Genomic DNA, 12,594 nt, shown 5'->3' on the forward strand with positions numbered 1-12,594 from the left:
ATGTGCCAGGCACTGTGGGAATTGCTGAAAATACAGAAATAAAAGCAAATGCAAAATAATTCATCTTTCAGGATTTCGTTTCCTCATCTGTAAAATAAGAGTCTTTAGACTAGATAATCTCTGAAATTTCCTTCTAACTCTAAATGAAGTCAGTTTTGTTTATGTAAAGGGGATTGATCAATGGGGATTTTGCTTCATTAGCACAACTCACCAGTTCCATAACGTGAGAGATGCTGAAAAGTTGGGCTTCTGTACAGTGTTGCAAACTTTGAGGTAGTGTGGGATAGTTGATATCAATGACCAAGAGGTTTTCAGAATGTGAGAGGTTAAGAAAGTTTAAGATTCCACAGAACAATTAAGTGATGGATAGAAGCCTAGAGCAAAGGAGGAATTGGAGAGCTAGGAAGGCACAGGTGGACTCAGCCAATCAAGAGTCTTGTGTGTTTGAGAAAACCTCAAATTTAAGATAATAGCCAATTCATCCCAAACTTGTTGGGGTCAATGACCTGACTTGACCAAATTACTACTGCTTAAATATTAAACAACACACCTTATAGGAGTGTTCCACCATTTTAAAATATGGGATGTATCACAAGGGAGAGGGAAATATGTTTAAACATATTTAGGGGAAACATATAGTGGGTGTATAAGAAAGATTGTAACCCGAAAAGGAATGGATCAATCCATTCTCTGAAGGGAGGGATTATATCAAACTAGCAAATATAAAGTTTCTCCTACTTCTGTGCTCAGCACTCCTTCCTAAAGAGGAGCAGGACCCACTTCAGACAAAATGTTAAGACAATTCCTGAAGATTCTTCTTTAATAAATTTTCCTCGATATCTGATTTTCAATGTTAAGAGTATATTTCTAACAATGCTGAAAGGTAATTTGGTAGAAAGAAAGCATTAGTCTATGGGAATGGAAAAATAGAATATGGAAAGTGGTACTTATGCTGAGTTTTGAGGGATAATAAGGATTCTAAGAGGCAAAGCTGAAGAACAAATGTAATCTAGGGTTGGGGGGAACCTATGTAAAGTCTCAGAGAAGGCAGTAGAATAATTTCAGTGAGAAATAGCAAGAAGTTAGAAAGGAAAAAATAATCTGGAGGGGGAAAAGGCAAGTGGGAGCCAGTTTGTGAAGGCCTTTAAAATGCTAAGTAGAGTAGTTTATATTTCCTCCTAAAGGTAACTGGTGATCATAGGAAATTATTGTGGCATTAAAATAACAACAACAAAGGTTACCTGGAAATCTTTAAAAATACATTTAAGGGCAGCTAGATGGTAAAAATGGATAGAGAGAGCATCAGCCCTAAAGTCAAGAGGACCTGAATTCAAATTCAGCCTCAGACACTTAACACCACCTCGTTTTGTGACTTTGGGCAAGTCACTTAACCCCAATTGCCTCAGCAAAAAAAAAAAAAAAAAAAAAAGAAATTTTAAGAAACAAAACAAAACAAATCTGGGCACATGTACTCTGCAGTTTACTGTGTGTTAAGATGGAATAGAAAGGAATGAGTTAGTAGGTGCCATGCATGGGAACTGTGGTGGGAACAGAAAGTAGGAAAGATCTCTGAACCCAGAGGGCCAGGTCTAGCTCAGAGGCTGTGAAGATTAGGGTTAGAGTAAGATTCAGTAATCAATAAAGTTAACAGAAGATGAAAGCTTTGTATTCAAATGAAAAGGTCCCCAGAATTGGTTTCAAAAAACCATAGACCTTTGACATAGCAAAACCACTAGCAGGGATACCCCAAAGTGATCAAATAAAAACCCCAAAACATCTATAATACCTCTTTTTCCATCAAAGAACTGGAAACTAAAGGGTTGCTCAACAATTGGGGGAATGGCCAAACTTAATTATGGTATGATTGTAATAGAATATTGTTATGCTATAGGAAATGACAAAAAGATTCAGAGAAACCCAGAAACCTTATATGAACTGATATAAAGTGAAGTGGGCTGAAATAGAACAACTTATATAACTGTTATAAGACAAACAACTTTGAAAAACCTAACCATCAATGGTAATAACAAACTAAGATCCCAGAGGATCAATAATGAAGCCCGAAACCTATTTCCTGACTCAGAAGTGATGGATTCAGGGTACTGGCTATGACATATTTTTGGATGTGGAGAGGATTTGTTTTGCTTGATCATGAATATTTGTCACAAGGGTTTTCTTTTTCTTTTTGGAGCATGAGGGCATGGGGGGAGAAGAAAGTGGGAGGGAAGGAAAATGAGTTTTGGTTAACTAAAACAATTTTTTTTTAAAGCTGGAAACTTTCCTCAATTCAGTGATGTCCCAATTCAAGGTCAGGTCTAAGCAGCATGAGATAACTAGGACCTGATCTCAAATTCAAAAGCCATAGGATCACAGAAGGATCCACAGAAATCTCAAAGCTTGGGCTTGGAGTTGTCAAGATATGTGGTCAGGGTTTCTACTGATGAAGGAGGCAGATATCTCTAACCCTAACTCTAATTTAAAAAAAACAAAAACAAAAACAAAAAAACTTTCACCTAGAACCTTTTTGGGAAAATGAATTTGTTTCATGTTCCTCCATCTTACCCTCTCCCAAGTACTGGGGTAACTGGTACATAAGAAATGACTCAGGGATCCACTGGGCAGAAATATGTCTCCTATAACTATCTTTCCTTTTCCTCTGCAACAAATAGTTTAGATGTGAAGATTTCTTTCATGAAGGTATTATGGATTGAATAATAGATTTGAACTTCCTCTCTTCCAGGTCAACTAAGATATTAAACACCAGGAGAGTAAATCTAATTATCTGTTTTTTCTTCCATAGCAACAAAGGACCTTAAACAAAATCTGCACTTTAAAAAATATTTGTAAAATTTAATTGAATTAAGCAAAAAGGAAAATTAAAAATAATTTAGTCAAACTTATTACCTTAGGGGCCCCACTGACATTTTTCAAATTCAAGGCTGGGAACTTCTTAAGGACTATGGCAGAGGCCAATGTACTGGGCTAGTGGGTGCTCTGTTACAAGGTGGAAATATGGCCAAGCTTGCTGCTAGCAGAGACTTTATGTCCCAGTTCCTCCATTTGTAGTCTTGGAGATTAAAGGACAGGAAACAAGAGTTTACTATATGCTATCAAAGGCTTTCAATGAGGACAAATGTAGAATCAAAGTCAGGTACCTCTCTGATGGTAAAAGTTTTCAACTTGAAAAGCTACATATAGAGTGAAGGTTAATGCATGCTTTTTTGGTTTTAGATGATTATGCATTCAATGCAGCCTCTGAAGCTGAGATGGTACAAAATGTGGATGAATTCTCTGCTGCTTGTGCTAGTTTTGGCTTAATTAATACCAAGAAAACAGAAGAACTCCATCAGCAAGCACCACACCATCTATATGGTTACAGCAAATGAAGTTTTGAATACTGTGGATAAGTTCACTTGTTCTGGCAGTATACTTTCAGGGATGTCCACATTGATAGTGAGCTATTCAGAGCTAGCTCAATGTTTGGGAGGCTCCAAAGGAAAGTGTGGGAGAGGAGAGGTATTAGATTGACAACCAAATTGAATGTCTACAGAGCAGCTGTGCTGACCTCATGGTTGTATGCCTATGAAACCTGGACAATATATTAGTGCCCTGCCAGGAACTGAATCATTTCCATTTGAATTGTCTTAGGAAAATTTTGAAGATCATCTGGCAGGATAAGATACTAGTCCTGTCTTGAATAAACTGCCAAGCATTCAAATAACTATTTCAGAGAGCACAACTCTTTTGGGCTAGCCATAATGTTCAAATGCCAAATGTACACTTGCCAAAAAGATTTTATGAAGAACTCAGACAGAGTAAGTGCTCACAAGATGGTCAGAAAAACCAATACACACCTCTCAGATTGGCTAAGATGACAGGAAAAGATAATGACAAATGTTGGCGGGAATATGGGAAAACTGGGACACTGATACATTGTTGGTGGAACTGTGAACAATCCAGCCATTCTGGATAGCAATTTGAAACTATACCCAAAGGGCTATCAAAATGTGCATACCCTTTGATCAGTAGAGTTTCCACTGGGATCCAAAGAGCTCTTAAAGGAGGGAAAAAGACCCACATGTGCAAAAATGCTTGTGGCAGCCCTCTTTGTAGTGGCAAAAAACTGAAAACTGAGTGGATGCCCATCAGTTGGAGAATGGCTGAATAAATTGTGGTATATGAATGTTATGGAATATTATTATTTTATAAGAAATTATCAGCAGGATGATTTCAGAAAGGCCTGGAGAGACTTACATGACCGTCTGATGCTAGGTGAAATGAGCAGAACCAGGAGATCATTGTACATGGGAACAACAATGGGATCATTATACAGTTCTGATGGACATGGCTCTTTTCAACAATTATTGATGATTTGGGCCAGTTCTAATGATTTTGTGATGAAGAGAGCCATCTACACCCAGAGAGAGGGCTGTGGGAAGTGAGTGTGGATCACAACATCGCATTTTCACTTTTTTGTTGTTTGCTTGCATTTTATTTGTTTCTCAATTTTTTTTCCTTTTTGATTTTATTTTTCTTGTGCAGCAACATAACTGTATAAATATGTACTTATACATTGGATTTAACATATATTTTTATCATGTTTAACATATATTGAATTACTTGCCATCTAGGAAAGGGGGTGGGGAAGGTGGGAAAAAATCAGAACACAAAGTTTTGCAAGGGTTAATGTTGAAAAATTATCCATGCATATATTTTGAAAGTTAAAAAGCTTTAAAAAAGGATACTCTCAAGGTCTCTCCTAAGAACTTTAGAATTGATTGTATGATGTGAGAGACTGGCACAGGACCAACCAGTATGACATGCCCTCATCATGGAAGGCGTTGTATTCTATGAGCAAAGCAGAATTGAATTTGTTCAGAAGAAACTGGGTGGCTTAGAGAAGCCACCCAAAAGTTCATAGAAACTATTTGTGTCCAACCTGTGGCAAAATATTCCAAGCTCATACTGGTTTGATCAGTCACAGTTGGACCCACTTTAATTGGGCTTTAACATAGTGATGTTATTTGGGTCCTCCCAGAGAACAAAGAGTAACAATCAACCAACTAACGAATATATTATGCACAAATCTTATTTCACTTGATCCTCACAATCACAGCATCATAAAATCTCAAAACTACAACTGCATTCTAGTCCAATTTTCTCACTTTGGGGAAAAAACAAACCTGTACAACGAATAGTCTTCAGCCTAGAAACAGGAAAATCAGAGTTCAAATTTGACCTCAGACACGTATTACCTGTTTGACCTTGGGCAAGTCACTTAACACTTTGGTTGAATAAAAAGGCTAATAGTCTCAATAATAATTAGTATGGGGATAAGAAGTGTTGGAGTTCCTGTTTCTCTCCATTTCTTCTTCTGTAAAATAAGGATAATAATAGCACCTACCTCCCAGAGTTATTGTGAGGATAAAACGTAAAATGAGATCATAGTTGTAAATTGCTCAACACAGTGGCAGGTACATAGTAGGTGCCATATAAATGTTACCTATTATTACAATGAGGCTCAGCTCATTTAGTTTATTGGGGCTGGGATGAGAATCGACTTCTGATTCACTTTCCACTACACCACTTTGCTCTGTTTTTTGACTTTCAAAGAGCAGGAAACCCAAATAACCCCCACTATTTAAAGGGAACGTAGTCACCCAAAACCTGGAGACTGGCCCTTTGTCATTCCCAGGCTAACCCGAGCCAGATGTCGGAAGCGGGTTAGGTGTTTGGGAATTGTGGGAAACGTAGTCTGTGCTTTTTCCTTGGCCGAGCACCTTTGCTCATACGTTGGATCTGATTGGTCTCTTCGTAGGATGCGATTGACCAATCCAGTCCCACCGACCTTCTGACTGCCGGAGAGACTCTGAGCAGAAGACAGCAGCCCCAACCAAAGGGGTAGAAGGTAAGAGGAAGAAGAGCAATCTAAGCACAGTGACTGGTTGGAAGCTCGATAGAGGCGGGACAAAGAACCATTTTTCTGTCCCGATGACTAAGTGGTCCACAGCCTGCCAAACAGCCCGAGTTCGGACCTCATTGGTTGGGGCTTTTCCCTTTTAATCCAATAAATTTCCTTCTTTCCCGAACGACCCACGATCACCACAAAAGTGAGCAGGTTATGTTGCTTCTCCTGTGCTGTGTGCGATTCTGAGCAGGCTCCCCTCTTTAGGAGGTGGTCAGGTTTCCTTGTACGGACTTGGAACCAAAAACATGGCTCCCAAGACTTTGGAGCTACTCGGTTTTTGCTCCTGGCATATTTAATTTGGGGGACAGACTTGAGACTCGGCCCCGTTCTCTTCGTTGCCAGGGCGTGGAAAGGAGGCGAGCCCAGCAGAGAACTGATTGTTCCATTTTGTTCCTGCCCGCAGCTGCGTGCCTGGGGAAGAGGAGGGGGCTTCCCAGTGGATTTTTTTGCCCAGACAGTTACAATGGTCTCACCTCAAATACCAACGAACTCCAGAGGGGTTCTAAAGACGGGCAGACGCTACGATGGCAAAGCCGGCAATCTCCCAACCAATAAGCTAAGCTGTGGGTACAAAAAGAAGCTAAAAACAGTTCTTGACCTCAATGTGTCTAAATCAAACGGGAGCAGCTGCAAGCAAGCGCAAGCTATATACAAGTTGAATTAGCATTGAAGGGCATTAGAATTAGAGGCAAGGGTTGGGATAGGTTTCCTGTATAAGATGGAAGTGTTATTGGGTACTTAAAGGAAGCCTGGGAAACTTCATCTCCCCAAGTCTTAGCTTTTTATGGAGATAATCGGAGCTCAGAGCAGCTAAGTGACTTACCCCTAACCATAGCTAGGATGATGGAGTTAGTAGTTGAGTCCAAGTCTTAACATTTTTTGGTCCACTACATTCAAGCTTGCCTCCATACTCGTCTGGGTAAATGTAACTTCCAGTAGAATGTATGGTCTCCAAAGGCAAAGGTTTTCAGATAGTTTTTGAATCCCCTGCACCTTATCTTGAAAAGAGCCAGCATTTATGTCCTTGAGGCCTGAATGTGTTTGCACTGTCTACATGCATCTCCTAAAGAATGGATGCTATTGGAGACCAGGGACAGATTCACTGTCTTTGCACCTACAATTCCAAAGATGACAAGCCATAGATGCTTCATACTGTTGCCTATTTCCTGTCTCTTCCTCCACCCCTTCAATCCTAGCACAAAAACCCACACAGTTTCAAGACAAGAGACAGTTTATTGGAAATAGACAGTGTCAGCAGAGATCCCAGAGATAAATCCCTTATTGCCTACCTAGCCTCTTTTTGGGGGGGAGGGGAAGAATACTCCTTTAAGGTTCATTCACATTGCTAAGCCTCTCCCTTGGTGTCAGTATGCTTTCTCCACCCATAACCACTTGGCCCTTTCTTCTGTCCTGGGGAACTGAGGACTGAACACTGCTCTGCTCCATGACGTACATGAAAATGGCTCCACAGACCCAGCAGCAGCAGGACACATTTGGTAGATTTTGCAAATCCCCTTTCATCTAAGGTCAAGAAGTTGCAAAGTGGCTGGTTGGGGTGGGCGAGCCAAACATTCTGGCCCACTCAAGAATTTGTCTGGCTTCACTGGAATACTATTCTAATTCTACCCCCAGCTAATTGGTTCAGAGAAAAGCCCTGAAATAGAAGTCAAAGCCCTACTTGGTATAGAAGACAGAAACACACTGGCAGTATAATAGGAACTCTGATGTCCCCAGCAGGGAACTGGGGAATCTTGGGGTTTAAGAACCCCTACATCTGGGGCCCACACATTCCCTGAACCTCCCCCCCCCCCCAAACTCTGGCTCTCTGCCTCCTGACTTTCCTTTTCCACTCTGTAATTATCACTTCCCTTACTCCCCACCTCAGGCAGCAAATTCCCTCCCATCCCCCTTTAGATCCTTCTCTCTGGCTCCATCACTCTAATCCAGTCCCCAGCTCTGGCTTGGGGGGCCGAGCTCTGGTGGGCCCTGTTCCATAGGGCCGTAGTGCTAGGTGCCCACGTTGGTGCTTGATGCGGGCTGAGCTGTCCCCAAAGCCCTTGCCACATTCTGCACACTTGTAGGGTTTCTCCCCTGTGTGAGTACGCCGATGCTTCACCAGGTCTGAGCTTCGGGGGAATTCTTTCCCACAGTACCCACAGGTATGAGTCCTGCTTGTGCCAGGTGGCCTGCCCCGAGGCCGGGGAGTGGGAGCTGCTGTGCCAGGAGGGTTGTGGGGCCGAAGGAGGGCTGCTGGGGGTGTTGGAGTTGGGCGGGCCCGCTCACCTCGGTGGGTGCGCAGGTGCTTAACGCGGGCTGAGCTGTCAGCAAAGCCTTTCCCACACTCAGGGCACAGGTATGGTTTTTCACCTGTGTGCACACGGTGGTGCTTTACCAGGTCTGAACCTCGACGAAATCCTTTCCCGCACTCGGGACACTTGTGGGGCTTGTCAACTGCTGGAGGGGGTGGCTCTCCAACCTGGGGGCCCTCTGGCTCTGGCTCCAGACTAGGAAGGCCAAAGGGGCCCTCCCCAGGATGGGGAGGACTACGTGGGACAAGTGGGGGACTAGGGCCATGAGGAACTAGTGGAGGACTTGAGCTGGGGGGTGGGCTGGGGCTGTGGGGAGCCAAAGGATACCCATGAACTCCAAAGGCCTGTGGTTCCAGATGGGTGAGGCGATGTCGCAAGAGCGTAGAGCCAAGGCTAAAGGTTCGGCCACACTCTGGGCATCCGTGGGGCCGCTCTCCACTGTGTGTGCGAAGGTGCTTGACACGGGCTGAGCTATCAGCAAAACCCTTGCCACACTCTGGACATAGGTAGGGCTTTTCACCCGTGTGCACACGTAGATGCTTTACAAGGTCTGATCCACGAGCAAACTCCTTTCCACACACATCACATCCAAATGGTTTTGGCCCCAAGTGGCTGCGTTGATGGCTCAGGAGGCTGCAGCTCAACACAAAGCGCTTCCCACATTCTGGACACATGTGGGGTTTATCCCTGGGTCCAGCTGCTGAACCCTGGGGGATGGCGGAAGCAGCCCGGGCCACTCGCCGGGATGCAACTGTGCGTGGAGGTCGTTCACCCCTATGCGTCCGCTGATGCTTAATACGTGCTGAACTGTCCCCAAAGCCCTTGCCACAGACGGCACATTTGTATGGCTTCTCACCTGTATGTGTGCGTTGATGTTTCACAAGGTCCGAGCTCTGCCGAAAGCTCTTGCCACATTCACCACAAATGGTGGGGCGCTCACCAGCAGGAATTCGAGGTCTTGGAGTCCGAGGGGGGCCAGGAGCTGGTGGTCGGGGCCGGTATGGCTTCTCACCACTATGTGTTCGCTGGTGCTTGATGCGTGCTGAACTGTCCCCAAAACCTTTACCACATACCCCACACTTGTAGGGTTTCTCCCCAGTATGTGTGCGCTGGTGTTTCACCAGATCTGACATTTGCCGAAAGCTTTTCCCACACTCACCACACACGGGTGCCCTCTCCCCAACTTGTGCCCTCCGTGTTTCTGAAAGAGGTCTGGGAACTCGAGAACGGGGTTTCCCTTGGTCTGCACTTGCCCATATATCTTCCCAGGTCTCTTCTGGTTCTAATTTGATGGTGCTATCTCCGGCATCCCGACCTGAAGCCACATCTCGAGTTTCCTTGAAATCCAGGCCAGATACCTGTTGAGGGTCATCCTCAAAATCCAGACCATGGTGCTGAGGGTGATCTTCATTCTCATTTCCCATACCTGTCAAGAAAAAGGGGGAATTGCAGACGCTGCCCCTTAGCCTCCAGCCTCTCTGCTATATATTCATCTCCTCTAGAAAGATTCCTTGTCCAGACAAACATGAGTGATCTTTCCTTTCTCTGACCTGCCAGAGCTAAAAGCTACTCACTTGACATTAAACACTTGGTTCACTTGGCACACATTCTAAATGTGTGTGAGTGTGTGTGTGTGTCTGTGTGTATGCGCACACACCCTCCAATAAGGCAGATCACAATCTCCTTCTCTATCCTTCACTTAAACATCTGTTGGAATAGCTGAAAAAAATCCATCATCTGGTAGTCAATCTCTGACAAGTTTTTCTTGTATGATTTTCTGATAGCAGCTATCCATGTCACCAGGTCTATAATATACAACTAACCTATTATTATAGGTATATTTAGGATCTTAAGATCTCTAAGACAATTTCCTTGCAGCTCTTACATATAGCTAGTGAAAGATTTCTGGCTTCTAAGGACCTGTCAGAGCTGATGCTATACCAGCATTGTTTTCCAAAACCCTTGTGATATAATGAGGCATCACATTACATTTTCAGCATGAGAAATTGTCAGGGGTTAATTTTTTTTCCGGTATATTCCACCTTCTCAAGTAGACTGTAAGTTATTTAAGGGAGGGGCCTAATCATATATCTTTTTGAATTCAATGTCTGACAAAGTCATTAGATGCCATGTTACCTTCACCTGTTTGGGTGCTTCTGAGGAGCTCCCTCTCCTCTGAGCCTTGAAGAACTGGATCCCATGGCTCAGCCCCTTGCTCCATCCCAGGGAGGATATCCTGGAAAGTTAAGGGAAAAAAAAAAGCACCCCTTAAGGGCCATACAACTCCACTAATTTCTTCTGCTACTTTCTATTAAATTTAAACAAATAATTTTACCCTGATTAGGCATCAAGTTTTTCTTCCACAGTAACAATTGTGTTTACCAAGTATTTTAAGATGCCTGACTCATTTTTATATTGTACTTTAAGAATTATGAAGCATTTTCCTCGAAACCGTAGCATGAGGTGGTTTGTACACATATTATTGACCTACATTTTAAAGATCAGAAATGGAGACTCAGAGGGTTTAAGTTATTTAGGATGAGAGAATTTGGAGTTAAAAAAGATCTAATCCAGAAGTTCTGTGAACTTTAAAATATATATATTTTGAAAACTCATTAAAATTTTTCTTTGAAATCCTATGCATTTTATTTTATGCATTTAAAATCATTCTCTTTTACTGTGTGACCTTGGACAATCATTTTTAACTCTGAGCCTCACTCTGCCTTCATTTGTGAAATGGAGACGAGTCAATAAACATTTATTAAACACCTACTGTGTGACAGATACCATGTTAATGATGGGAATGCAAAGAAAAGAAAAACAGTTTCAGGCCTTAAGGAGCTCTAGCTCTGATGGAGTCTGGTCAAAATACAAACAAGACAGAGAATAATTTGGATATAATCTTAAGAGATTAGCTATCAACCATAAAGAATGGAAAGGGTTTCATGCAGAATCCTTACATAATAATTCATAATAACATCAAGCTCAGAGTAGTTGTGAGGAAAGACCCCGTGAAAGCTCTCTTGAAATGTGAGCTGTTATTTTTATTCCTATCTGGACTTGGCTGTTGGTTCTGTAATCTTCAATTTCACTGTTTAAAAAATAGACAAGTTGAACTAAAAGATTGCCAAGATTCTGTTCACTCAAAATTTTAAAATGTAAATTCTGGAATTAGAAATTCCCCTCAAAAACCACCAACTTAAATTTTTTTAAAGTTCTCTCAAATTTTGTAGTAATAAAACAAAGTGACTTCATACGGACTGAAGTAGTGACCACTAATAAAATAATATCTTGGACATTTCTCGAGCTCCTAACCAATCAAGAATTTCAATGACTAGTTCTGGCATACAAATTTAGAAACTAAACAGTTTTCAATTTTGCTTAATAGATTAAAAGTGAGTTTTTTTTTTTTTCTTAGCTCTCTATATTTGGAAACAAAAAAATAAAAAAGCCAGGAGTTACCTATGTATGCCAAGTACTGTGTTAAGTGCTGGCAGCACACACACGAAAAAGATCAAAAAACCCTGGATCTAGTCCAATCTCAAGTCAACAAACATTTATTGAGGGCCAAACATGTGCCAGGCACCGTGTTATTTCGGCACCCCTCCCGCCTTTAAAAAAAAAAATGATTAAAAGCCTTCAGGTCCCCTTCAACTCCAAGTCAACAAGCATTTATTAAAGCACTGCTACCTAATAGGCACTGTATAAGCGGTGACACAAAAGGAAAAAAAAAGATAAAGAGCCCCTGAATCTAGTTTAATCTCGTCTGATAAAAAGCATTTATTAAGTACCTACTATATACCAGGCAGCGCTAAACGCTGGCAACAAAAAAAAAAAACAAAAGGCGACCAGTCCTGGGTCTAGTCTAACCTCAAGTCACAGGGAGCGCCTACATTGTGCAGGGCTCTAGTGCCCCCCCACCCCCTGGGCCAGAGCACAGGGTCCAGGACGAGCCCTCACTCTCTCGTCGCCCAAAGTTCCGCCCCAGGGGCGGTCGCTCGTCCGGAGCCCCCTCCGACCCTCGGCCGCTTCCTGTTTAACCGCAGGTAGCCGGTCGGCTGCCACCCGCACGAGGGCAGAGATGCGGGGTCCTCCCGCGATCCTCCCAGTGACTTCAGAAAGCTTATCCTGTATTGGCCGGGGAGGGCGGCGAGTCCGCGAGGCGCGCCCCGCCCAGCCCCGCCCCGCGCCCCCCCCCCCCCAGCCCTGCCCCCAGGACCCCCTCACCTCGGCTTGGCCTTCGGGCGCTCCCTCGCGTCCTCCCTCGGACCCCGGCAATCCCGCCGCCTCGGTCCCCCCGCCCCCCCCACGGGGGTT

At 43.2% G+C, this 12,594-nt stretch overlaps 1 protein-coding gene across 2 annotated transcripts; it reads right to left on the reverse strand.

Annotated features, from left to right (window-relative positions):
- Window positions 1-5,288: 5,288 nt before the first annotated feature.
- Window positions 5,289-12,585, reverse strand: ZNF48 (zinc finger protein 48). Of its 2 annotated transcripts, none has more exons than XM_031940177.1 (3): window positions 12,505-12,585; window positions 10,420-10,513; window positions 5,289-9,703 (listed from the first exon to the last, which is right to left on the reverse strand). In XM_031940177.1, exons 2-3 carry the CDS (start codon window positions 10,496-10,498, stop codon window positions 7,902-7,904), a joined length of 1,881 nt encoding a protein of 626 aa, XP_031796037.1. In that variant the 5' UTR covers window positions 10,499-10,513; window positions 12,505-12,585; the 3' UTR covers window positions 5,289-7,901. The 2 variants fall into 2 exon arrangements, with proteins under 2 accessions (XP_031796037.1, XP_031796033.1); XM_031940173.1 differs by having other exon boundaries at window positions 10,414-10,513.
- Window positions 12,586-12,594: the final 9 nt, after the last annotated feature.

The sequence above is a fragment of the Sarcophilus harrisii genome, chromosome 1, assembly GCF_902635505.1.
Source record: "Sarcophilus harrisii chromosome 1, mSarHar1.11, whole genome shotgun sequence".
Taxonomy (NCBI): Eukaryota; Metazoa; Chordata; class Mammalia; order Dasyuromorphia; family Dasyuridae; genus Sarcophilus; species Sarcophilus harrisii.